The following is a 27,991-nucleotide window of genomic DNA, read 5'->3' as shown; positions in this document are numbered from 1 at the left end:
ATGCCTGCTGGATATGGAGGCAATCATTAGACCTCTTCTGAAGAAGTCTGCATTGGATCCCTCAGAGTTAAGCAATTATAGGCCTGTCTCCAACCTTTGGTGGTTCGGCAAAGTCATTGAGAGGGTGGTGGCTTCCCAGCTCCAGGCAGTCTTGGAGGAAACGGATTATCTAACCCTATCCGGCTCAACTTCGGCCCTCCTGCAGATGTTGGCCTACAACTCTCACAATCCTGGGCTATTAGCCACTGTGGCTGGGGATTATAGTAGTTGTAAAAACAGCTGGGGGGGCCTAAGCTGAGCAGGCCTGATCTAGACCCATTTCAAACTGGTTTGGGGGCAGTCTGTGGGTTGGAGACTGCTCTGGTTGATCTGATAGATGATCTCCAATCGACAGAGGGAGTGTGAATCTGTTGGTCCCTTTGGATCTCTCACCGGTTTTCGGTTCTATTCTTCTAGACCGTCTGAGACGGTTTGGAATGGGACGCACCACTTTGAAACAGTTCTGCTTCTACCTCTCAGACAGATTCCAAATGGTGTTGCTTGTTCTTCTTCAAAAGGTGAACTTTTATGTGGCATCCCCCAGGGCTCCATACTGTCTCTGAAGCTCTAGATGAAACCACTGGAAGATCATAATCAGGAGATTTGGTTCAGGGTGTTATTAGTATGCTGATGACACCCAAATCTATTTCTCCATGTCAAGATCATCGGGAGAAGGCATAACCTCCCTAAATGCTGAGTCAGTGATGGGCTGGATGAGGGATAACAAACAGACTGAATCCAAATAAAATAAAATAAAATGGAGGTACTTATTGTTCAGGGTCATAACTCAGGAGACACTTTTGATCTGCCGGTTCTGGATAGGGTCACACTTCACCAGAAGGAAGAGGTACACAGTCTAGGGGTGCTTCTGGATAGAAACCTCCCTCTGCTGTTGAGGCAGTGGCCAGAAGTGCTTTATCAGCTTCGGCTGATATGCCAGCTGCATCTGTTTCTTGAAATAAACAACCTCAGACCAGTGGTACATATGTTGGTAATCTCCAGACTTGACTACTGCAATGCGCACCATGTAGGGCACCTTTGTATGTAGTCTGTAAACTGCAGTTGGTACAGATTGCGACAGCCAGGTTGGTCTCTGGGTCATCTCGAAGATACCATATTAGATACTCTATGAGCTCCCTAGTATTTAAGATGACAAATATTTATATACCGCTCTTCAATCAAAGTTTACACAGAAAAATAAATAATACATCAAGAAGATGGTCCCCTGTCCCCAAAGGGCTCACAATCTAAAAAGAAACAAAGCAAATACCAGCAACAGCCACTGGAGGGATGCCATGCCGGGGCTGGATAGGGCTAGTTTTAGACTACAACTCCCATCATCCCAAGCCACAATGGCCAAAAGTCAGGAATCATCAGAGTTGTGGCCCAACATCTACAGGAGGGCCAAAGTTGTTCAGCCCTGCTCTGTCTGATATGGGTCTCTGTGCACACGTGAAACCCAACACTGTGGTGCACAGAGACAACACAGAAGAAGGAAGGCATGCTGCATATGTAACTCCTTCCAAGCCTCTTTCTTGGATAAAAGAAACAAAATCCAGACCTTCCCTTTGTTGAAGGGGGGGAAAGAAGAGCAAGCAGGGAGCAGATAGAAAGCTCATGAGAAGAGCAAGGAGAAGAGGAAAACTCAAGTCAGTGAAGCAGTTGATGGGATCCTCTAAACCTTATCAGAAAGTTTGTTAATGCCAAAAGGCTAAAGGTAAATACTGTAAACGGAAGAATTGTCAATTACCATACAAGGATCATTTTGAACTAACATAGTAAAATGTTAGTTTTATCAATATTAACATTAACTGACATGAGCTATAATCACCTGATCAGCAGTTAATAAGTAAGTTCAATACCTTCTCATCAGAGGAATCAGATGTATTTGACAGTAATGCTGCTTCAACGAAACGTTGTTCAAGTAGGGAGTCATATTTGATGCTTCTTTTTCTATTTCTCCTCTCCTTATTTGCCGGTTTTTGCTCATTTTCCTCTGCTTGACACATATCTATTCCATTGTCACCACAAATTGAAGATTCAAATAACGGCTTTCCGTTCATATAAGTTTTAGTGATTTTCAATTTAATCTCTGGAGAACCATTCTTGGCAGGAGTAGTGTTAGGGGGCGTTCCAGATTCTTTTATATCCTGTGATTCAAAACGCAGCTTTGTATCTTGTGCTCCTGATTCTCCATTAAATACACGAGAAGTGAGATCTTTCAGCTTGTCCCCTGGTATAAATGGGAGAGCATCATGACCATTGTATTTTGGCATGACATCCTCCTGTAGTGTGGCAGAAAGATGTGTTTTGCCTAGATAGACAGAACATTCACGATTCACTTCACAGTTCTGTGTCTTCACTGTAGGATTTCCAATGATCTCTGGTACTTGCTTCATTTTGATATGGCTGACTCTTTTTTTGGTTAACAGCAGAGAGCTACTTTTGAATTCCATTCAGCCAAAGAGCAAAAGAACCTTTCAGGTTTATAATGCTGTATTAAAAGAAAATGAACAAAATTAATTGAACTATTAATACTGGGAGATTTAATTCTGAGTATTGCTTGGTTTATATTTTAAAATACATAGTCAGGAATTTGCCACATTCACTTTGAAGGCAATAAGATTTGATACTGAGTCAGCCCAACTGTACACAATACACAATATTGGTGCATACTAAGGGGGTCATGAATTATCCCAAATTAACAAAAATTGGCATGGATTTACCAGGGACAGTTTTTACCTAATTTAAATCCAGTTTTCACTATTCAGGAAAATAAGTTAATCACAGTTTAAGGCATTAAAACTTTCTCCATTTAAAAAATATTTTATCAGTACATGACACTGCTGTAGATTAATTTACTCCTAGCTGTAGATTAAGTTACCCCTAAAGGTAAAGTGTGCCGTCGAGTTGGTGTTGACTCCTGGCGATCACAGAGCCCTGTGGTTGTCTTTGGTAGAATACAGGAGGGGTTTACCATTGCCATCACTTGTTCAGTATGAAATGATGGCTTTCAGCATCTTCCTATGTCACCGCTGCCTGATCTAGGTGTTTCTCATAATCTGGGAAACATACTAGCAGGGATTTGAACCAGCAAACTCTGGCTCGACAATAGCTGAGCACCAATTCTCAGTTTCTTTAATTCACCATCATACCAAGTAAGAGAGCCAAAAACTGCAGGTGGAGTGCCAGAGACAATACTCTAGAATGGAGAAATGATGCCTCAGCCACCTATGTAGGTGCGCTAGGATACAAAGAGCAATGGACTTACTGAGCCTTCAGACCTAAGAATCCTACCTGCAGGAGTCAAAAGTTTCATCTAACTTATGTAATGAGACAAATGACAAATCCCAGGTAACAGGAAGCTTGACAGATCCAGAGAGCCATGGTACCTGGACTAGGAGATTCAGAAATAGAGGAGTTTGATAAAATATTTGCCCCAGGTACCCCTTTTTCTGTTCTAAGCACACTACTTGTCAAGAGGATAAAGAGAAGTCCATTTACCCTTCCACTCTACAATGTTCATCACTAAAGCTGGTAATTTTGTCAAGTGTCAATTGTCTGGATCCCAAATTTTTAGGTTGGCTCCTAAATGCAAAGAAAATGTGTCAGAGCCTGTAATGAGGTGCCCCTTTTGATCATTAAAGAAGCATGAAAGGGAATTAACAGGGGCACTAGCTTTCTGAGACAAGTTATGGGGCCAAAATACACAACCAAGGGGTCCCCCCCGGCACGTTCTTTTAGTTGTATCTAAGAATGAAAGCGGATTAGAAATTGCGCACGAGCCCAGGTGTATGTCTGATCAGGAGTGAAAACAGGGAGGAATGGAGGAATCGCACCTAAGCATGCTGGGAGAAGGGGACGGACTTCAGCTACCTGGAAAACACCTGAGATTTCCTGTCTATTGGGAACAAGAAGTGGAAGTTAACCCTTTTGTGAGCTGTGACCTCCCACTTCGAGGGAGAAAGTGGGATTATCTTTATCTCCTTTACAAGCAACATACTTTGAACAGCAGCAGAGCTGCCTGGGACAAATAAAGATTTTATTAAATAATTCTAATCTAGCTATTCTAATAAAAAATTCTATTTCTAAATATTATAATCTAGGCACCACAGGTAAATTCCTAGGCACAATAACTCCTTGGCACATGGAATTTGTCAAGCTCTGCATTAGTAAACTCTCTGTAGTTAGATGGATTACACCAGACTCACTCCTCTTCCACATACATGCAGGAAAGATCATTAGTGTGAATAACCAAGGAGAAAACATTATTTTCAACTCCTAAGCAGTAGACAGATTGTTTTTTTAAAAAGAAGAAAAAAGTTAAGACTTCTGAAGTAATGGGAACCAAAGTAAACAATATAATATTGATATTGTTATTGATGATGATAATAATAATAATAATAATAATAAAGTAAACAATGACGCAGAACAATTATTGGAGATGTAGTAAAACAGTTTAGAAAAATCAAGGGTGGAAAAAGGGCTTCTTGGGTTAGGAGCAGAAAAACAGGTCATTAGAGCAGAAGGAAGAAGCAGTTATTCATGTGTTACAGAATAAGAAACCAGACTGTGGGGGAGCACACAGGAAAGTAGTCAAATAGTTTTCACAACAGGGAGACCATTTCATTCCTTTTGCTCTCCTGAAGGACATAACATTAGCAATGCCTGCACTTAGCATACCTTGAAAGTGATGGAAGAATTGACAGAAGGCTTGCAAAGCAACCAGAAGGAACTAGTCTCAGAAGTAAATAAATGAGCACAACTTCCTCTGTGTACAGTATTCACTCAGTTTCAAGGCACTGGGCAATGGAAGCTTCATTAAAGTAAAAAGCTGTGATTACACAATATATTCTGTGGACAGCAATTCAACAAGAATTGGTTACACACACACACACAAACACACACACACACACACAGACTTTGACAACCTTCAGGGCATATACAAAATATTAGGAAGGGTAATACACATCTTGCCTTTGAAATTACAAATGCTATTTTCAAATGATTATTTATTTATTTATTAAAATTTACTTGTATCCCGCCTCCTCCAAAGCCTCTAGGCGGTGAACAACAATAGCAACAACAATTTAGATAGATAGATAGATAGATAGATAGATAGATAGATAGACGCCTGGCAAAACAGGTGGGTCTTAAGAAGGGCCTTAAAAGCAGCCAGGGAGGGGGGCTGAACAAATCGGGGGGGGGGGGGGACAGTGTTCCAAAGTAGTGGACGGCCACAGAGAAGTCTTATAAATCTGCCTGTATTATTTTACTGAAATAATACCGTTCAATATTATTCAGTAGGTATTTATTGAATACCTACTACAATTATATATAGAAAGTGGTGGGTGGGGCACAAATCTGTCCCAGTACAAAAGCTGTACTCCTTCCTAGGATATACTGCAAATACTGGACATAGACCAAACTAGTACTTCAATACAGAAACTCATTCAATGAATTGAATATTCTGATCTCCTAGCATGGATCTGCTCATTGAAACTCAGACGTCACATCACACCATGGATTATGAAGCTTGACTGTAGCTTGGTGTAACACCTAAATTGACAAACCATAGCTTCCTATTGGTTGGCAAACTAGAATGTGAAACTACCTTTAAAACTAGTTTGCCAACCACAGTTTCCATACTGTGGTTTCGTATGATGTATGAATTGACAAAAACTATGGGTTCAGCCTCTGCTCTGACTCCTGAGGTTGCCATGCCACTCAAAGAAAGACCTAAGCAAATGGAAAATGAAACTACTCAAGCAGATTAGCCCTCCTCCTGGCTGACTGGCTGCTCACTATTCTTCACACCCACTTCTTTGCTCTTGCACTTGATTGCAATATACGTAAGAACAACAGAATGCAAGTACACCAACATATTCAATTTTCATGTCACGGTTACTAATCAAACATTGGGGAACAACTTAAATTAGGGGACAACTTAAACAATGCTACAGCACTGTCTAACAAACGTTATCTGCCATGGCCATAATCTCACCTCCAGAACACATCAGCCTTTTGAGCCTCAACTCTACAGCGAGGTATTCTGCTTTAAAAAGGGGGGGGCCTCCTCCATTTTGCACATTGCTTTCATATTTTTATCAACAATTTGATGTGAAGCACATAAATATCACATGCTTAATCTATTGTGAACTACCCAGGTAATCTTTCATGATAATCCTTTGACTCACTCAGAAGAAAGACTGAATTCAAACCTATGGTTTTAAACTAAATAGAATGATTTGAATATTTGAAGTGTGCCTTTCTTCACACAAAGAAAGCTTTACCTGTAAAATTTCATCTTCTATTTTTCAACTAACCTAGTTTAAAATTAAATCTGAACTTGATGCAAACATGTAATACCTTAACAGTGAGCCGTGGGGAAACATGTTTATTACTCATCAGACCCAACAGAGAGGAGTTGCGTTTTTATAAAGAATGCATACATCCACACACAAATTCATGAACCAGAGCATGGGAGCCCAGTAGAAAGTGTCTGGGTAAAAAGAAAATGTGAGATAAATCAAAGTGATATCATCATGAAAGTTTATTATAGACCACTGGGCCAAGCAGAAAATATGGACACTGCTTTCCTTAGACTCCCAGACTACCAAAGAGGCAGGCTGTAGCAGTAAAGAGGAACTTAGACTTTTGGGAGTTCTCAGGATAGCTGAACTCTGCTGAGAGCAGGAGGTCCAATAAATTATTTAACTGCCTTGCTGTAAACATCACCTCTTAAAAGGGGGAAGAAGGAACTGGGGGTTAGCTCTCCTCAACTTAGTGTTTACCAATAGGGGGGAATTGGTCAATGAAGTAAAAGTGGGCAAAACCCAAGGGGAATGTGACCAGCCATCTTGAAATTAATTATATTAAGGAGATGGAAAACTGAAGCGAGTTGGACATAAATCTTGAATTTCAGAGATGTAGGTTTTAATAAACTCAAAGAAAATTAGGTAGAATCCCATGGCTAGAAATCCAAACGGAAAAAATAGACTAACCAACAGGAAATTCTAAAAGACATATGAGAAGGAAACATGAGGGACATATAGAGACAACAGCTCAGATCTACAGAGAGCTCTCCGAACAGCTAAGAACAATATCTGTACGGAATGGAAGAACAGGCATATAATCAAAGTAGAGTACAGAAAAGTGGCCTGAACCTGTAGGGGTAGTGTCAGGCAAGCTAATGCTCAGAATAGTAACTGGCAACTGAGATAAGTATAACACATTTATTTTGCATTTGGCTTCTCCCACAAGGAAAGTATGGACCAACCAGGTAACAGTGGAATTAATGAGAAAGGCAATCATGCCCCAAGATAAGTAAAGGAATAGTAAGAGAACCTCAGCTACCTTAAATGAGTTTAATTTTCCAGTTCCAGATGAATTATAGTCTCAGGAACTGAGGAATTTGCATGTGATCTGAGTCACTGTCTGTAATCTTTGAGAACTCCTGGAGAATAAGTGAGGTGCTAGAAGAATGGATATGAGCAAATGTCATCCCTATCATCAAAAGAAGAAAAGGAGAAACTGAGAACTACAGGGAAGACCACATGACTTCGAAATCTGACAAGATCCTAGAACAGATTATTAAGCAGCCTGTCTGTTAGCAGAAAATATGTTGATTAGAAGAATCCATGTGGGCTTTTCAAGAACAAGTCCTGCCACACTAGTCTCATCTCTTTTTTCAGATAGGTCACCTTAAGCGGTGCAGTGGGGAAATGCTTGACTAACAAGCAGCAGGTTGCTGGTTTGAATCCCCACAGCAATACAGGAAGATACTGAAAGGGATCATCTCAGACTGCACAGGAGGAGGCAACGGTAATCCCCTCCTGTATTCTACCAAAGAAAACCACAGGGCTCTGTGGGCACCAGGAGTCGAAATCGACTTAACAGCACACTTTACTAGTTAGTAGTTCAGGGGAATGCTGTGGACATAGTGTCTCTTGATTTCAACAAAGCATGTGACAAAGTCTCCCATGATATACTTGTTGACAAGATGATAAATGTTGTCGTCATCATCCTTTATTACAGTCAATGACCAGAGATAATATATCACGGCAGATTAATAACAAATTCCATACATATCAGAATCAGATCTTTATTATCCATATCAAATGGTGAATGCACAACTGGCTAATCAATCATATACAACAGATGCTCATTAATGGCTCTACATCAGCCTGGAGGTAGTATCAAGTGAGTACCACAGGCATCTGTCCCAGGTACTGTGCTATTCATAAATGATTGCAAGGAGGGAGGATGCTTTTCAAATTGGCAGATTTTGCTGCCAAAGCAGGGGAAGGAGGTACTTAACACCTAAGAAGACAGAATCAAAATTCAAAACAATCTATATAGGCTCAAGCAGTAAGTCAAAACCAACAAGGTGAAGTTCAACAGAAATAAATGGGAAATCCTGCATTTAGGAATGAAAAATCATATGCACAAGTATAAGATGGGGGAGCCAGCAATGTGATGCCACTGCTTAAAAAGCTAATGTAATCTTAGGCTGCTTTAGCATAAGCATAACATTCTCTTATAGTAATTGTTCCACTCTATTCTGCGCTGGTAAGACCTCATTTTGAATTCTGTGTCCAATTCTGGGGCCACCATTTTAAGGATGCAGGATAAACTGGAACAGGCTTAGAGGAGGTTAGTAACTAAGATGGCAAGAGGTCTGAAACCAAGTCCTATGAAAAATGACTGAAGGAGGTGGGTATGTTTAGCCTAGAGAAGACAATAGCTGTTTTCAAATATAGGAGGGGCTGTCATGTAGAAGAAGGAACAGACTTGTTATCTGTTTTTCCTGAGGCCAGAACTAGAACCAATGGGAAGGAATTACAAGGAACAAGATTTAGGCTAGACATTAAGATGACTTTCCTAACTGTAAGTGACAGTGGGCTCTCCTTCACTGAATATTTTCAGAGGCTGAACAGCCATCTGTCAGGGATGCTATAGCACATTCATGCATGGAATAGAGGGTTGGACAAGGAGACTTACAAAATCCCTTCCAACTCTAAAATACTTAGAGGACAATAAAGATGGTGAGGGTCTCGAAACTGAGTCCTAGAGGTACTATTAAAAAGGTATGTTTAACCTGGGGGAAAGTAGATGTCATCACCTGGAGGTCCTTGCTCCTGCTGGCAAGGCTAGGCCACCTGGTGTGCCCTCAACTAGAAGCAGCAAGGCAGGTGCTCCTGCTTGCAAGCAGGAGACGTTGCTAGTTGCACAGTGGGTGCAATTGGCGGGCAAGCAGTCTGGTTAGCCAGAGTCTCGCCTCATCACCCAGACCAATGGGTAGATGATGGCTCTGGATGACCAGCCATTGCATGTGGAGGACATCGGCTTCTGCTGGCTGCTCCAGCTGCTTGCCCCGACTACCATATCCCCCCACACAACAACCTCAGCAGGCAGGTGGTATTCTCCCTATACCAGGCATGCAGGGAGGTCATGTCAGGGCTGCGGCATGCAGCAGCACCCTACACCAGTATGCACTTCACTACAGATCTGTGGATGAGCCTTAGTGGGATGCACACTGCTTTCCTGACCCTCATGGTGCACTGGTGGGGGCAGGAGAGTGAGGGGACATCTGCTGCTGCTGGTGTGGCCAGCCCCTCCCATGCAGCAAAGCAAGGGCGGGCTATGCTGCGTGTGGAGCTGACCACATTGACCACACAACAGATGAGCTGTCAGCGGCCACTGGACGAGAGGTGGAGGAATGGCAGTCCAAGCAGCCAAACCTTCGTTGAGGGTTCCTGGTCACTGACAATGGTGCCAACATGTTGAGGGCAGCCTGTCCGCTGCAATTTATGCCATACTGTGGATGGACACACATGCTACACTTGGCCGTGACAGATATGCTTGGCCTTAAGGAGGCTAAGGACAAGCAACGCCGAGGCCTCCCCACTTAATGCCCTGCTGCTGCCAGAGCTGTTCTTGTGAAGTACCACCACAAGATAGCAGGTCACTTCCAACAGAGTAAAAAGGCTAGGTGGATGCTCTGGGAGAGGCAGGGTGAGCTCCACAAACCTGAACACCCGATCCCTCAGGATGGCCACAAGAGAAAGTCATCCATGCCCTGGTGAGGAGCTGTAGCTTGGGAATGTGCAACCTGTCCAATGCAGACTGGGAGCTCATTTCAGTGGTTGTCTTGACATTTGAGCCATTCCCTGTTGCCACAAACAGCTTGTGTGCCAAGACAGCTTTGCCCATCGCTCTTCTGCAGAAGACAATGGGTGATCTCCAGACCTTGCTGACCACTGGGGAAGCACACATCCTGGCAGGTTGGCTGAGGACTAGAGTGGTGGAGCAGCTCAGCAGAGCATGTTTTGTCCTACCTATGTGACCCAAGGATGAAGGGCAACGCTGTCAACCTGACCACCTGCCAAGGTGGAGGGTTCTCCTGGTTCAAGAGGTTAGGCAGGCCGAGGAGAGGAGGCTGGGTCAGAACTAGAAGGGTGCTAGAGTGCCTACTTATGCACACTCCACCCCCAGCAGTAGCATCATCATGGCTTCCCAAGTCAGCAGCGTGGTGTCCCTGGGAGCGCCAATGCAGCTGGCAGTTCTGCCTGGGCACTCACCTAGTGATTTACATGGGGGTGCCTTGGCGCCTTGTGGGAGGTATGGAAGGAGCCAGCAAAGCCCTGCAGAAGTGCTGAGCAGTCTGTTCTGCAGTACCAGCAGGAGCAGATGGTGGCAGACCCAGAGATGGAACTGGTCCAGTTTTGGGCAACACATCACCAAGTCTGATCACCAAGCCAGACTTGGCAGCGGTTGCCAGGTGGTTCCTCAACTGTCCACCAACCAGCGTACAGAGCGAGAGGGTATTCTCCATGGCCAGGGACGTGGTGACACCCCATCGCTTGCATTTGGATGGATGCTGGCTTGGTGGAGAATCTGGTCTTCCTGAAGGCCAAATCTCCCCCTGCTAGGCTGAACGTGGAGTGAGTGACTCATGGTCATTCCTACCTGCTGAAGCCCCACTGTCAGCTCACCCCACCCTGGCCAACCACCAAACCAGATGTGTCACAGTCTGCCCATTAGTGCTGCTCACACGCGCGCGCACACACACAGACACCATCAGGCCTGGGATAATGATGGATTGGTGACCTGAGACCCAGCACCAATCCAAGGTCTGGTGGAGCAGATAGGAGGTATGATTTTTTTAATCTTACTGTTAACTTGTTTGTTACTGTTAATTTTTTTCCAAAGAAGCACAGGCACACACACACCCAACCATGGCCCATGGTAAGTGTGGATTGGTGCCCAGACATGTGCCAGCCAGCCAGGCTGTCAGCACAGCCAATCTGAGGCCAACGTATTCCAGACATGAAGAGAAAGACTTCTTATCAAGTAACTATATCATTTTATTTTTCTCAGCACTGTTTAATGTGCTTACTGTGCTATTGCTGCTGCTATGATTGATGACTATCTGGTTTTGTCTCAGATGGACAAAAGCAGAACTTGGTTGCCTGTCTTCCTTGAGACTTGTTGAGGTCTGGCCTGTGAGATGGTTTTGTGGTGAGAAATGGACAGTGGAGCTTAGCTGTCTCTAGTATGTGTGATATTTTCTTGGTGACTGCTGAGACAAGCTCCATGTCTGTCCTTGAGACTAACTTGTGCTTCATTCACTGCTCTGGTGGTCTGCTGTCTGCATTGCAAGGTGTACTCAGTCAAAATGTGGCTGAATAGGTGGTTCTATTGAGCTCAGCTTATGCCTATGCTTGCAAAGGGTACTGCTGTTGCAATAGTCATAACTGTGTGTGTGTGGGAGAGCAACTTGTGCCAATGATGCAGCATGGGCACCTGGCACTGTGGCTGGCAGATTCTGGATCAATTATTCTTTTTTGGACTGTGTTTTGTGCCATGTTCTATGTTGGGAGATTCCCAGTTTTTAATACTGTGTGTTTTACTTGCACAAAGTTTCATCCATAGGGAATAATGGGAACTTTAACCAGCCCATTATTCCCCATAGACACACCACAGAGACACCAAAAGGAGTTGGGTGGTAGGGCATGATGGGTGCTACCTACCACCCAACCCACAAAACAATTGGGTGGTCTTCAATGATTTTCTTCAATTTTTTCTGGTATAGGACTGAAATCCTACTAGATAAGTAGTTTTTGCTTAGCCCTAGTAGGCTGTTGTCAAGGTTTTTCCAACATTTATTTGAAGTTATTATCCTAAGGTTTACTGGAATGTTTCACAATAGCTTAAGTGAACTTATTACCTCAGTGTTCCAGCAAAGGTGGGGTAGAAAAGTTTCCCGTACTTTATTTTTCCATAGAAAATTTTCCATTTCTAAATATTATTTGGCCAACATCCACATTAGCACTGGGCTCATGCTGCAGTAGGAATTCCAGACAGCCACTGCACTGCCACTTGAGCAGGGAAAGGGGGCAATATTCACCATCTTCCTTTTACTCTGAACTTAAGCCAACTATGCATCACAAAACATGTCCCTGAAAGCTGTGACCCTCAGGATCATGTTTTGGTGAGGCATGGTGTGCTTTAGGGGGAGGGGGAGAGCAACATCCCCTACTCAAGCAAAAGTGCAGAAGTAGTCTGCAACTTGCACTACTGTACACATGCTAGTTCAGATGTTGGTCACTGGGCCAATGATCAGCAGACATTATTAGGACTGGGTCGTGCCAACAGTGGACCTGTCTTGATGTCACTACAGCACATCCTAAAACACTGAGTCACCCTTCAATTGCATGGGAAGGCATTTATCTAAACTGCCCCTCTACACATGTTCCAAAACACCCCATTCAATTGAAGGACACTTGGACAACGCATCAGGCTGTCCTGCAGTGACATCAGGATGGGCATGCTCTCAGCACAACCCAGTCCTGAACACATGTGCCAGCTTGTTCTCATGCAAACTGACCCTTTGTTTAATAAAATTTACTAGTAAGAGTGAATGGATGCAAATGCAATATTAGACAAGTTTGGAAATGTCAAAGTCATAACTAATGCTTTTTAAGTTATTATCTCTAGGAAGTACGTGACAGAGTACATATACATTTTATTGGATGCCGGTTATGCTTCTTCTTTCTTCCACAGCCCAGCAGCAGTGGAGAAGGAGCAATTTTCACTGCTTTCCCATTCCTCCTAAAGAACTTTCAGGAGTGTGTTCTGGAAAGAAAAGAAAGCAGTGAAAATCGCTCCCCCCTGCCCTGCTGCTAGGCTGTGGAAGAAAAAACAACTGGTTTCTGTACCCACATGGCTCCTTTCGTTGTCAGAACACTGCAGGGAATCTCAGCCAATTTCTTTCCACATAAAGCTTTGAATTTGTTTCAGTATAATGTTTAAACCTCATTAAGTGTTTTATTTCCAACCACCTCCAAAATCATATATTTCAGGGCAACTACTCAGCTACTTGAAAATCTTCTGAGATACAGCATGGGTTATTAATATAGTGGAGGTTTATTTTACTAAATAAATACGTCAAGTAACCTCCCAAATCAGATCACAATCTTTTTAGGGTATCAGGAAAATCTCTGGTAGCTGGATTGTAACTCCAGCTACTGAACTCAATAAGTACAATGATCTTATGAAAGATTTTCATTGACAACATAAGTAGAAAGTGGAAGGCCATTTGATCCAGTTCATTAGCACTTTCAGAGGATGTTTACATAAGGCTTGCTGAGGGTGGTTCTTAGCCAATATTAAAATTTAAAATAATTTTTAAAACTTTTCATAGTTACTTTATTCTATTGTTTTATTGTCATGTATTTTAAATTGTGACTTAAATATTTTAAATTTTGTACACCACCTAGAGATATACATATCAGGCGGTATAAAAATGATACGTATAATAAATAGTATTCTGTACTCAGTTAATAAAGCTGTAACACGGCTAACTCAGCAAAGAGGCACCTTTTAACGTGGTGATTCTCTTTATTTAGCAGGGGGAGAGTAACTGGCCCTATCCACTCCCAGCACAGTACCGTTAGTGACTGTTGCTAGTGTCTATCTGATGTTTCTTTTTAGATTGTGAGCCCTTTGGGGACAGGGATCCATCTTATTTGTTATTCTCTGTGTAAACCACCCTGAGCCATTTTTGGAAGGGCGGTATAGAAATCGAATAAATAATCATTGTCATCATCTAACCGTAAACACTGGCCTTACCTGTAAGAATGTCCACTATTTTTTTAAAAACAGTTGGAAAACAAGTGTCCCTGCAACCTAGTTGGATGGCATTGATTAATCTGTCTTCTCACTTACTGCCTGCCTGCACCTTCTACAATGGCGAATCCCCGAGATCTATCCAGTCTGAGATAGAGTGGGGATGGGGAACAGATCTTGTCAGCCTGGTTTGAACACACCCTCAACACTAAGGCAACGGAGATACAGCCAACATATGCTCATTTGGGGGAACTCTCATGAGACCAAGGGAGCCTTTTGCACATGAGCAAGACTTGTCAATCTCTAAAGCTCATGATGAGCCCTGGTAACAACTTGACAGCTGGGTTTACTTGCTCTGTGGTTGCAGTTGAAGACCAGAAAGCCATAAGCTGAACCCAGGAAAGAGATGAGACACTCCTGGTGACTTAACCACCCCCACTTTGACACTACTTTGAGGTATCAAAGCCCCTGGCAAACATGGGACCACCTTTCTCATTGGGAGAGTGGCCACCGGGCCACCCCACATTTCTCAATAGTTTAAGCATGTAATTTACTGAAATACATTTTTATCCCGCCTTCTTCCAAGGAAGTTCATGTGTGTTAAGATCACTACTTTTCCTCTTCAATACACATGTGAATAATAAATCAGAAAGGATTAGTCTCCTGCTTGCATCCATTTTAAAAGGAGCTTCAATGTTGCAATTAACTTTTCAGGTGACTGTAGCTTGCTTTTCACATTCCATCCACATGTTCAATCAATACAGAAGAGCAGGAATTCACAGCTGCTAGCCTGACCCACCAAACTTGTCCCTGCCCACCCTCACACAATGAGCAGAAGGTGAAATAGAGTCTACACACATACATGCGTAAAGACCATTCTTACCTTCCACAGAATATGCAGGGGTCAAGCACTATCCTGTTCCTCCTCCAGATGTTGATAGACTTTGTGGGTGGCACATGAGAAGATGGGTTGTACTTGGGAAATCGCTCTCTAATGTACAGCTTTTGGATGTGCCTGGGCGTGTCAAAATACAAAGTTAGTGTGTTAGCAGTTTTCACTGCTTATCTTTTCTTCCTTCAAACTTAAAGAACATAAGGGAAATGGCATGCTATTAATTATAATGTCTTAAAGCACTTACAAGTATTCAAAAATAATTACTAAACTTTTAATTAATTCAAATCTAACATTTCACACACATTATGTATACTTTTTTTCTTAATCAGACCCCTGCTAACTGGGCAAAGAGGCACCTTTTCAAAGTGGTGTTTCTCTTTATTGAGCAGGGGGAAAGTAACTGACCCTATCCATCCCTAGCACAGTATCTCCAGTGACTGATGCTGGTGTCTATCTTCTGCTTCTTTTTAGATTGTGAGCCCTTTGGGGACAGGGAGCCATCTTATTTATGTATTTGTTGTTTCTCTATGTAAACTGCTTTGGAAACATTTGTTGAAAAGCAGTATATAAATAATTGTTATCAATCAAATATAAATTCAAGTTCATTTGGTTACTGGAAAACTTTGAGATATTTATGCATCATGAAAGATTAACATGGTATACATTTTTTGATTTTGTTTACTAAATATAAGTTCAACAAATCGGTTAGATCAGCTCCCAATCAATTTACAGTGCCAAAATATTTTCTGAAATACCACATCACAGGTAATCTGCATGTATTCTATCTATTATATTAATTCTCCTGGGTGTGCCTTGGAATGCTGATTGGCTGGGCGGCGGACGGGCTTGATTGGCTGAGGCGTACCCAGGAGGACTGGTCGCCACGGCAGCGGCAGGCCTGGCCGCAGAGGCCAGAGGCAGTGGTGGGCCCAGCCCAGCCTCAGAGGCAAGGCCCGGGGGGGGGAGTTGGGGGGCAGAAGTGGCGGTCGGGAGGAGGGGCAGCTGAGCCTGGAAGTGGAGACTGGGGCAGAAGGTGGCGGCGGGAGAGGTAACCGCCGGCCCCAAAGAGCACACAGATGCTCTGTGTGGGGGTCAGCTAGTATACTGGTATTGCATATAAGGCAGTATTCTGCATTGCAAGGCCTGGGAACCAGTGGTGGCTCCCATCAACTCAAAGTGTGGCTTCCTGACTAACTATATTAAGCCTGTGCAAAGCTCCAACTGAAGTCAAATATTCTTCCTGGCACAATGAAGAGGTGACCATTCCCATCATAAAGTGCTGTGCTGTACCAGTACTGGTGGGGCTCCTTTAAGGGAAACTAAGACTTCCCAAGCCCTGGCACATAAGGAGATTGGAATGTCACCAGTTTAAATTTTTGCTATCATGCAGCTGAACTACAGGCAGAACATCATGAGGTGCTGCTTCCACCCTCATAGGCTAGGTGAAGTTGAAGAATGTCTGCCTGACATACTACTGTTAAATGCCCTGGGCCCTCTGGCCCTTAAAAGGAACTCAGCAGCCTTTCCCCCTTATGAGGTACATGGTTAGGTGTTAAAAGCACGGAGGCCTAGTAATTCTGAGGTAAAATGAAGCAGGGCACTGTCAGCTAGGAGCAGCCACACTACCCAATCTACCTCAGAGACCTGGCTTAGACTAGTCAAGTGTAATGGTTGCCCTTTATTTGCAAGACATTTCTCCTTCCCTGAGAGCGGGGCGGGGGAGGATTTCATCACTCCTGACAGAGGCCCTTCTTCCAAGGCTAAAGACAAAGCGAGCAGGGGACATGGACCAGCCAAGGTTTGCTTCCCTTTCCTTCTCTGCACAGCCACTCCCTTTTTATAAAGTAGGGGGAGGGAAGAATCATCATATTAAAGTCTTTTTTCAATAATAATAATAATAATAATAATAATAATTATTATTATTAATATATGGCATGGCAGTATAAGAGGGTAATTTGGGGGGAGTGGATATTTTAGTTATCAACCAGCTCTACTAATCACCTTGTGGCCTTCACTCCCCTCATCTCTACTCCTCTGTAATCCTCAATAGTGGGGGAGGGGGAGTGCTATCATGCAGGGATCTACAAATGGCAGATTTCCTGAATTTCACAAATCCTTTTTCAGTTATTTTAAGGAATCAGTGCAAAACAAGTCACAGACAGGATTGTATCTGTCCTGAGCAGGGAGGCTGAGCAGTGCAGATGCCATAATCACATCATCCAATGGGGGAACATTTGTGCCCTATCAGGGAAATGCAAATCTTTAAATAGGTTTTTAGAACCAACCACTTCACATAGGACAAAAAAACCCACAACACTATTTTATAGTGAGCTGCTTAATGAAGTAATGCTACTAAAAATACTATATGAGATTTAGGAAACATCCCCACTTAAGAGCAGCCCTGCTGGAAATGACCGAAAAATCCATCCAATCCAGCATACCATTCCCCCACAGTGGGCAACCAGATGCATCTAAGTCAGGCCTTGACAAATCTTCTTTCGATCTAGGAGCCAGACAATGGATACCTGACAAAATTACTGGCTGTGGTAATGGACACTGAGGAAGGGGACAGAAAATGGTCTTTTCTTTATCCCCTTTACAAGCAACATACTTAGACGAGAAACAGGGCTGCCTGCAACAACAAGATTTGATTAAACAACTTTTCCTCTGAATATCCATCCTAATCTAGCCTCTACAATTAAATTCCTAGGTGCCATGGTTCTCTGGTGCTAGGATTTGTCAAGCCCTGATTTAAATAATAATATCACACTGGAATCAACTAAAACTGACTTCCATAAATAGCATGCCAATCTACTGAACTTTAGTTGAAGTTAATACAACTAAGGTTCACAAAAAATGGGACTTGCAGAGACAGTAGTTGAAGTTGTATTTACATTACTTCTCTTTCTCTCTCTCTCTCTCTCTCTCACACACACACACACACATATATTGTTTTTGGCACTTAACATGTAATCTTCTACATGCATGTAGAATAATGGAAACAGTGATAAATCATGTTATTAACCTAATTCAATCTTCGAAAGCAAGTATGTAATCCTAGAACTCTTTTTTTCAAAATCACAAAACCAAACTTACTTAAACTTATCAATAAAAGATATTATTTGCTGCATTAAGGCACCAACTATAAAATTAAATACTAATTTTAATTTGCTGACAGCAGCAAAATAATACAAGGACCAGTACATCAAAATCAGTTGCCATAAGGCCCATAAATAAATCAGATCTACTTCTCTGAGGAAAATGCTGAGTGACTTTGAAGTATGTTTGTCACTGGGGTAATTCAATCTGTGCTACAACAAAGGGGCAGGATAAAGTGTGTTAAACTTCTTAAGCCAATTAAGTTGTGCACCCCGGCCTTAAGGCCTTCTCAGCCTTCCTCTTCCTATTTTACCCCCTTCAACCAATTCTATAACTTTCCCTTATCAAACATTTCCACCCACCACTATGCAACTTAAGTTTGGACAATTCACAAGTCAACTCAGGTAAGTTAATTCTGCTTACAAAATAGTGCAAAGGCTTCACAGCAACTGTTGTACCCAATATAAATAAAAACCAATAAACTGAAATGAAAAAGTTTCTTCTTAATAAGTTTGCACCCTTGATGGCTTGGATCTTTTCCCCCCTTCAGAGCCTCTTAATTACCCAAACCTAGGTTTCAAAACGCTCCCAAGTAGTTTTGATCCAGTAACCCACATTCCTGGAATCCCGGAATTAATGCACATCGATGTTGAAAATAAAAAGTTCTCAAGAAATAAAAGTGCCATTTTGGTTTTAAATCCCTTAGCAAACCTGAAACATTTCATCTGAAAAGAGGTACAGGTTATGACATTTTCGCTCTGAAACTAACCCAATACAGGGTCTTTTAGCCATCACCATCTCTTCCTGAAGACCGTTCATAAGGGATGCAGACTTGATTCTATAATCTTGCCAGCAGCCATCCCCCGAGTCCATCTTCCAAGCTGGTTCTCCTCTTATAAACCAGGAGCCAGCAACGAGAACACACAACTTGATCTCGATCACACGCTTCCTTTCTTCCTTCATGCAGAACGACGGTATTGGGTTGCAAATGCATCACTATCGCATCATCACACTAGCACTTACTTGGAAGAAGAATGAATCAAATATGGCTTCCCCGCCATACGTTCCCAGTTACATCCTCACTCCTTCCTAATGCTGCCAATTCAAACAGCAACAGCTGCCTCCGCGCAAGGAAAAAGGAAGCGGGCGACCCCAGCACCTCCCAGCGAGCAAGGGAAAAGGAAGCGGGCGATCTCAATACCTCCCAGGCGGGCAGGCCACCATACAAGGGATTTCCACTCAAATGAAAACGTTCCAACCATGAATAATCAATTTGGGCTCTTTTTGGAAACCATTTTCTTTGATCAACTTGAGATTTTTAACTCGTGCAAAATCTGCACCTTCCGAGTTACTCCTATTTGATCTGACCCCCGCCCGCCCGCCCTCGTAGAGGCGATACGCTACTGGCTATTTGAATATGAAGTACCAGCTCTCTGCATCTCCTGCTTGGCGGCGGCGGAGCTGCTACTGCGCCAGGCCGATAACAAGCAATCACCCCGTAGAAACCCCCACCAGCCTCTGAGTGCAAAAGCTGCAGCAACGAGGCCCTGAAGAAGCAGAGCCGAGAAGGCTCTACGAGAAGCCGGCCAAGCGGCTCTTGAGCACGGGCAAGAAGCGGTGGAGGTAAAGGCGGGCGGGCAGACGCGCTCCGGGCCCTGGAATGGACACGACAGGAGTGGGGGGCTTCCTCGCTTGCCCACTGGGCAGAATGGCTAGCCTTGTAGCCGTAGGAAGGCCACGCGCAGCTGCTGCATCCAGTGTTTCCCTTCGCGGATCCAAGAGGCGGGAAAGAAGCCGCCGCATTCGTCTCCCGCTAATTTGCTGGGCTGTGCCCCTCTCCTTCCCGGGAGACCCCTCCAGCACTGACCTGCTGCGCTCCGGAGGACTGGTGAATTCCCCCCGTCCTCCGGTGGTGGGACTCCGCGCGCTCGCCTCTGCTCCTTTCCCAGCCGTCCGACCGACAGTCCCTAGGTCTCCGCCTCCTCCTCCAGCCAAAACCAGCGCGAAAAATCGGCCTCTCTGATTGGCTGCTGCCACCTTCGCGCCGCAACCCCTGAAGCGGCTCATTCAAACCCGGCGCCCAGCGAGCTGAAAAGCTGCACGCCGACGCCATACAAGCCGAATCGGAGTCACTCCGGCCTCAGGGGTGGGGGGGGAGGAGGAGGAGGAAGGGCGGGAGAGACAAACAGGGAGAACGTCCTGCCTCCCCTCACCGAGGGACGCAAGTATGCGAACAAGGGATAGCTCATGATTCCGGTTTCAGCCTGTATAGGGCTGCCTCAGAGCCCTTGACATAATTACATGGAAATATGCGCGCTGGTCTCTTATGATCCAACAGCCCCATTTTAGCTTTCAGATGTCACAATCCTGTACCTTTTCATGGCCGTAGCAGCACCGCTTATTCCATAAATACTAGCATTTCAAATGTGAAAACACATCCCTATGGACCAGGACAATCACTGCAGGGCCCTGCTGCCACCAGGTTTCGCCTGAATTTCTTTTCTGAGCAAGAAAGCCCAAGCTCTTCCACACCTGGAGCTAGCGATAATGTCTTCCAGGCAGGCTTCTGCACTTCTCATTTTAAAAGTTAACCGCGTGCAGCCAAATCCTCTGCAGATTTCATTCAGAAAATGACATTTCCTTTTATTCAGAAGCGAGTCAGTCCCAGTGCATTAGATGGAATTTACTCCCAAGTAAACGTACATAGGATCGCTGCCTGAATGAGCAGACTAACATCAGGTTTAGGTGCCATCATAGTGTGCTTCAAGTAAAAATGTTTAGTACTGCTTTTCCTGGCAGCATGGATTTCAGAGCTGCCCTTGTCCTAGCAATTTAGCTTCACTAAAATAATTACTCTGGAATGCTTTGCTGACTTTAAAACACAACCTTGTGCTAAACTAAAATGGTACCTACAAGGCAAGAGAGACCTTCCTTAGGAAGATGAAGAGTAAGGCCCATGAAGTTGCACAGCATACAGGGAAGCGAGCACTGGATTTAGGTGAAATGAGGGCTTCACTCAGTACTGGATTTCAGTAAACTAGCCACCTAATGGTACAGTGGGGAAATGCTTGACTAACAAGCAGAAGGTCACTGGTTCAAATCCCTGCTGGTACTATACTGGGCAGCAGTGATATAGGAAGATACTGAAAGGCATTATTACATACACTTTACTTTTACTGCTTAAAGTAAAGTTGTGCTGTCGAGTCAGTGTCAACTCCTGGCAGCCACAGAGTCATGTGGTTTTCTTTGGCGGAATACAGGAGGGGTTTACCATTGCCATCTCCTGTGCAGTATGAGATGATGCTTTTCAGCATCTTCCTATATCGCTGCTGCACGCTATAGGTGTTTCCCGTAGTCTGGGAAACATACACCCAGAGATTCGAAACAGCAACCTCTTGCTTCCTAGGCAAGTTACCTACCTTCCGCCCAGGCAATCTACAACTCACTGTGGGATGCACGGCTCATGCACCCACACAATCTGGATCTCTGGAGGCTGGGAAAAATTGTCCCGGCCTCCGGGAATTCCATAATGCACCACACAAGCAGTATATTGCACTAGGGGATTAACCTGGCTCTGTGTATGCTAGGGCTGCAGCCTGAACATACACACAACCCTGAACCTGGGGTAGAGGGCATGCTCACACCCTCAAATCCCATTCAAGCTCCCGGGTTGAAAGTCAGGCTAGCAGAGGTGGAAGCACTGGGATTGTGAGCGATCCCGGCATACCACACAAGCAGCTCAACCCAGGCTGCCCTGCCCTAGCCTGGGTTTGGCCACTCATGTGAATAGCCTTATTATCGTTCTGATAAGACAAATATATATATTATATTATTTTTCATACTGAGTTTATAAAACGGTGAAAAAATAACTATCAAAATTTCATCAGACCAGGGCCTGAACTGATCCAGGATCAGTTTGATTTTGGGATCCCATGAACCTGAGATCAGTTTTGAGTTGATCTCAGTTTTTCAACACACTTTTCTTACAGGATCCTGTGATGTTACAGGGCCTTTTAAGACTGACATAGCTTAGGGCCTCAGCATGTCATAATCCAGCCCTGACTTCGCTCCAGATATTTTCCCTTGCTCTTTTGTTTTTATCCCCCAAATTCCCCTGGTTGTTTTTCCAACCCTCATTCTTCATCTGCCTCACTCTAATTGCCCCTTGTCATCCCTTCATCACATTAAGCAAGTTAAGACATGTATTTTTCATTGTGCCTTCTGTAGCTGACTTGTTAAGATACTTTTCTGCCATGCTTTTTCTTTCAATTATTGACTGCAACCTTGGAGATGCCACTGCCAGTCTATGTAACAATAATACTGAGCTACATGGACCAATGGTCTGATTCAGTATATAGCAGCTTCCAGTGTTCCTTTCCCCCCCTTTAAATAGTGGTATAGAACACTTTAAAGTAAATTATGTTTTTTAAAACCTGCATGGCTGGAATTGCTCTTCATATGCCCTTAACCATTCTGTTCTCTCTCTTATCAAAGTAAAAACAGTATTGGATATGGGGCTGGATGGTTAGAGAGGTCATTTTGTTTACTCTAGAGCATTGTCATCTTATTAAAAATTGCACAGCTCTGATTTATTTGGGGTTTTTAAAATCTCAATTCAACCCCAACGCAGCATCCTTCCAATGACTGTTGCTGGTATCTCCTTATGTGGTTTCCCCTCTTCATTTTAGATTGTGAGCCCCTTTGGAACAGAGAACCGCCTTTTCATTCCTTTTGCTCTGAAATTTGCTTTCATTACTTCTTGTTGAAAAGTAGTATATAAATATTCTCAATAACAATACAGCACAGTTCAAAAAAACAACGTGTCATTGAGGTGTCCCTACGTGTTTGTGTCCCTACAACTGTAACAAATTTGGTTCAAATCTGTTAGACAGTTCACAAGTTAGTCCACTTGCATCTCAAACATTTACGCATCTGCCATCTTGAATCAGGGTGGATGGCATCATCACAAACTACACCATTGAGGTATTCCTGTGTGTCACTCATTACAGCTGTAGCAAATTTGGTTCAAATCACTTAGACAATCCACAAGTTAGCCCACTTGTGCCTCAAACATTCACACATCTGCCAGCTTGAATCAGGGTAGATGACATCATGACAAACTACGCCATTAAAGTGTTCCTACGTGTCCCTACATTTGTACCTGATTTGATTCATATTGGTCTAGGCATTGTACAGTTGATAGGTGGGGACAGAAACACACAGAATGTCAGGGGATGTCATGGGCCTACTGGAAAGTAAGCTAAAAATGCTAAACGGCAACTAAAAGACCCACAACACCCACCAAGCATCACTTTTATCCAAAAGCAGGACACTAAATCAGGTTTTCACACAGGACCTGAACAATGGTCCCTCTCATTTTTTTCATCTCTGTGCAAAGCGAGTTTTTTTCTGGGCAGCAGTATCAAAAAGCACTGTGTGTGCACCTGCAATCAGAGTGGGGCCTTTCTAATTCAACCTGAGTGGGATCTAACTTTAACTGAGCTGACATCAGAAAACTTGTGAGCATGCACACGTGTGCTCACCTTAGAGAGAACAGTGGACCTGTATGAGTGCAAAGTAGGAGCCAACCAGGTGTGGGGAGGGTATTCCACACAGTCAGCACCATCTCTAAGAAGTCCCTGCTCCTAGTGGATGGCCATCATGCCTCAAAAGGCTCCAGCACCTGTGGAGTAAAGCCTCAGATGACATTCAAAATGTACAGGAAGACCCATGTGGGATCCAAGTAAAAAACCATTTAGGGCTTTGAAGGTTATAGACAACATTTTTAATTTAACCTGGAAACAAATCCAGATCACATAAAGTTGGGGTGAAGTGATACCAATGGGCTGCTCCTGTAAACAGCCTGGCTTGTACCAGCTGAAGTACAAAATTGCCTCCTTCTCTTCCCCTACATTTCTAAAGCAGGTTTCCTCCCCATTGCAACATCGTCCCCAAGTACAACACTTTTCTTTCTTCCATTGTCTGAAAGCAGACATACATTTATATAGGAGAAAGTAAACTGGTATATTGAGGGATTACATTAATACATCACTAAATTGCATTGCCCATTAAAAACAACACAATAAAAACAAAGCAACCACAGAACAAATAAGAAAATCAAATATATCAACAGTGCTAGCCAAGGTCATCATCAAGGCCACAGGGGTATCAAAACAGATAAGTTTTTATCAGCCTCCTAAAGACAAAAACTATAGGAGTCAGGCAGGCCTAACCAGAAAATAATTGCAAAAGCTGAGCATAATAGTGAGGAAGGCCTCATCCCTCCCCAAGGTCTCTCCAGCTGAATCTAGGCCAGCAAAATAATCCAGAACAAATGACCTCAAATGTCAGGCAGATTCATATGAGTAGCACACTTCTTCAAGTTCCTTAGTCCCATGTGCCATTTAGGGCTCTAAAGGTGAAAAGCCAGCATCTTGAATTGGGCCAGGAGGCAAATGGGCAACCAGTGCAGCTCAAGAAAAATTGGAATAATATTCCCTCTTTCAAGTTCCTGACTGCAGCCAGGTGAAGCATTCTACATCACTGCAGCTTCTAAAAAAGAATTTAGAATCTAACAAGTTCTAGTCAGAACTAATCTGCCTACTTTACTTTCACTATCCCTACAACTGGTCTAAATAGGTTATGCAAGTTACCCCACTTGTGCCTCAAATGTTAATGTGTCCACCATCTTGAACTGGGGTGGATGATGGGTGGATGACAAACTACACTATTGAAGTTTCCCTATGTGTTCCTCCAACTGTACCGAATTTGGTCCAAATCAATTTCCACCTGCAATTCAAACATTCATGTGTCTGCCATCTTGAATCAGGGTGGATGACATAATTTCAAACTATGACCTTGAGATGTCCCTATGGTTCCATACACCTGTAGCAAATTTGGTTCAAATTGGTTAGACAGTTCAAAAGTTAGCCCACTTACACCTCAGACATTCACACATCCACCATCTTGAATCAGGGTGGATGACTTCATCACAAACGATGCTTTTGAGGGATCCCTATGTGTTCCTATAGCTGTAGCAAATTTGGTTCAAATCTGTTAGGCAGTTCACAGTTGTTCTCCCCCCTGATACATATAAGAATCACCACTTTGAGAGGTGCCTACGGCAAGCTATTAAATACAAGCCATTCAAATCTTCAGGATTGCTTTCAATAGCCACTGAGGCGCTCTTACCCCTGGACTTCCAGGCCAAAGTCCAGGGCCTCCACACATCCTGCCCCCCCAATCCTCTTTAATCTGCCTCAGGTGGTGTGGTCACCACGCTGCTGACCCAAGCAGCACTGGGTGGCCAAGCATGACTCTGCTTTAGAGACCGAGGAGGGGAGTGAAGAAAGAAATATGTGGGATGGGAATATTAAGTTGCATGTTGAAATGTGTCTGTGAATGCATATGTGCATAAATATGGCTGTCTTATATTCTTACATTCTTGTGAGTTCAGTTGCTGTTTGTGTCCTCAAGAACCCATGTGTTAAAAATACTGTGTATCTGTGTAGGGCGATGATGCTTAACTTGCAGCAGGAGAGAGTGGGCTCCAAAGGCCTTTAGGTCCAGGCTCCAAAATTACCTAGGTGCACCTCTGAATAGCCACATGGAGATTGGCCCTTTTATGGACCTCCGAACTGGTTTGAAAGTCTGGTGGTCAGCCGGTTCAAAAGAGGGAAGGGGTTGCCAACTGTCCTAGGGACAGGGGGACGAATTTTCTCCTTTTTTTAAACTTCTTTTAACCTTTAAATAAATAAATAAATAAAAACCTTTTAAAGCTGCTGCTGTGCAGCGGCAGCGCAGCAGGACAGCGGTGAGCGCTCCCACCTTCCCATTAAACTATGTTAACTCTGTCGGGGGGGGGGGCCTCGGGGGGCCAAGCATGCTCGCTGGTTATAGGCAAAACTAGAGAGAAGGCAGCACCTGCGAAAGACTCCCTTACCCAACTCGCCATCCTCCCAAATGAAGCCGATCTGGCTGATTTCAGGCCTCTACACACGTGCCTGCATGCACAGAGGCCTGAAATTGTCCGGATACGCTTCATTTGGGAGGAAGGAAGATCAGGTAAGGGAGTCCTTCCCCGGGGCCGCCTTCTCTCTAGTCTTGCCTGTCGCCAGTGTGTGCACCTGTCCCCCGACAGATTTAACATAGTTTAACTAGGAGGTGGGCGAGCTCTCACCACTGTCCTGCTCCGCTGCTGCACGTCACCCACCCTGGTGGTGGTGAGTGACCACCAACAGGTAAGCACGCCCAGCAGCAGCTGCCACCTGGGACTAAGATTAGCCCTGCCCCTAGGTGCCCCCCCGCCTCCCAATTTCACCCAACACAATGTTGGCAACCCTACTGGGCACTTTGGTCCTACTTGCATCGGGGTGGCAAGGAGGTACGCTGCTGCTCTGGGGGACCATTTTAAACCACAGCGCCACCAGCGGGGAAACACAGCAGCGGGGGGGGGGAGAGCACCCTGCCTGGACCCCGGTCCTTAAAGCTAACCCCCCACACCTTCAAACCGGCAGTCACCGGTTCCATGCACATCCCTACAGGTCTCCCTTCCTTGCTGTTGCTGCCTCCTCCAACCACCACTTTTGCAGCAAGTGGAGGTGGCAGGAGGATTGCAGATGAGCAGGCAGGTGCCCACTCGCCATCCTCGCCGCCACCACCTCAAAGTGGAATGACTGTATTTTGTTTTATTGTGTTTTAGTATTGTTATTGGATATGTTTTTGTTTCTATTTCTGCTGGCCAATGGCTGTAATAAAATTGATGATGATGACCTCAAAGTGGCGGGTCGTGGTGGCAGCAAAGCGGGCAGACATGCACTCCCTGTGGCATCACCTGCCCACCCTCCTGCCTGCTGTGGTCAGGAGGGCACCCGGGTGGGCAACAGGCAGTGGGGGATGCCTGGGAGGGTGCCAAGGAGGCAGGCTTCACCTGGGGCGCCCAGAACCTTTTGCAGGCCCTGGAGACAATGGAAAGAAGACACTATGCCCCTCCCTGGGCGGAGCTGTAATAGCGTAGAGGGATTCAAAGAGCCAGCCCTGCTGCTTCCACAGGAGTCGGCAAGCCTCTGGGAGAGGAGCCACCGAGCTCCCCACTTCCCCTAGCCAGGGCTTCAGCCCCGGGAGATGGGCAGGCAGAGCCGGGTGAACCTCCGAAGAAGGCGGCTGGTGGCGCTCCTCGTCATTTGTTCAGCTCTGCCCATCCTCGTCCCATCGGCTGGGAGCCCAGCCAATGGACAGATGATGAGCAGAGCTCTAGGCGAGCCGCCAAGGCCCGAAGGAGGCAGCAGGCGGCACGCAGAGGCGTGTCTAGGGAAAATAGCACCTAGGGCAAGCACCGAAATTGCACCCCCTGTCCAAACATCTGACACCCATCTTTCAGATAACTTTACCATTATATCAGCTGAAAAATACAATTCTGAAGGTCACATACAAGTCACATAGCTGAATACGTGTACAGTGACTTAGATTATATTACATTTAAAAAAAAATTATCTGTAGTCCCTTCGGGCGGGGGCCTTCCTAAAGGCCGTTGGGCAGGGGGTCTGCAAAGGTTCCCCCTCCCCCCACTGGCCTCTAGGGCCTCACACATGGACCATTTGAGCATGTGCGGTGGCCATTTTTAAACATATTTTTTAAGCAAAATGGCCGCTGAAAACAAAATGGCCACCGCTTATGCTCAAATGGCCTCTGTGGGGCCTGGCATGGCCTAGAGCCTCACAGAGGCCACTTGAGCATGTGTGGTGGCCATTTTGTTTTTGGCAGCCATTTTTTTAAATTTTAAAAAATGGTGCCCCCCTTCAAGTGGCGCCCGGGGCACATGCCCTG

General features: G+C 44.5%; 1 protein-coding gene across 7 annotated transcripts in view; it reads right to left on the bottom strand.

Annotated features, from left to right (window-relative positions):
* Positions 1-20,305, bottom strand: part of NSD2 (nuclear receptor binding SET domain protein 2) — a 192,227-nt gene extending 171,922 nt beyond the window's left edge. The window contains exons 1-3 of one of the 7 annotated variants that reach the window (XM_053304249.1): positions 20,034-20,304; positions 15,056-15,187; positions 1,902-2,533 (exon numbers count right to left, since the gene is read on the bottom strand). In XM_053304249.1, the coding sequence (XP_053160224.1) occupies positions 1,902-2,495 (594 nt within the window). In that variant the 5' untranslated portion in view covers positions 2,496-2,533; positions 15,056-15,187; positions 20,034-20,304. Of the gene's footprint in view, positions 1-1,901; positions 2,534-4,722; positions 4,842-15,055; positions 15,188-17,068; positions 17,117-18,935; positions 19,162-19,189; positions 19,540-20,033 lie in introns of those variants that run through there. The other 6 variants (XM_053304255.1, XM_053304251.1, XM_053304250.1 and 3 more) reach the window with 6 other exon arrangements.
* Positions 20,306-27,991: the final 7,686 nt, after the last annotated feature.

The sequence above is a fragment of the Hemicordylus capensis genome, chromosome 3 (assembly GCF_027244095.1).
Source record: "Hemicordylus capensis ecotype Gifberg chromosome 3, rHemCap1.1.pri, whole genome shotgun sequence".
In the NCBI taxonomy this organism is placed as follows: Eukaryota; Metazoa; Chordata; class Lepidosauria; order Squamata; family Cordylidae; genus Hemicordylus; species Hemicordylus capensis.
The sequence above is the reverse complement of the archived record's forward strand: the minus strand, read 5'-3'. Positions and strand labels throughout refer to the sequence as shown.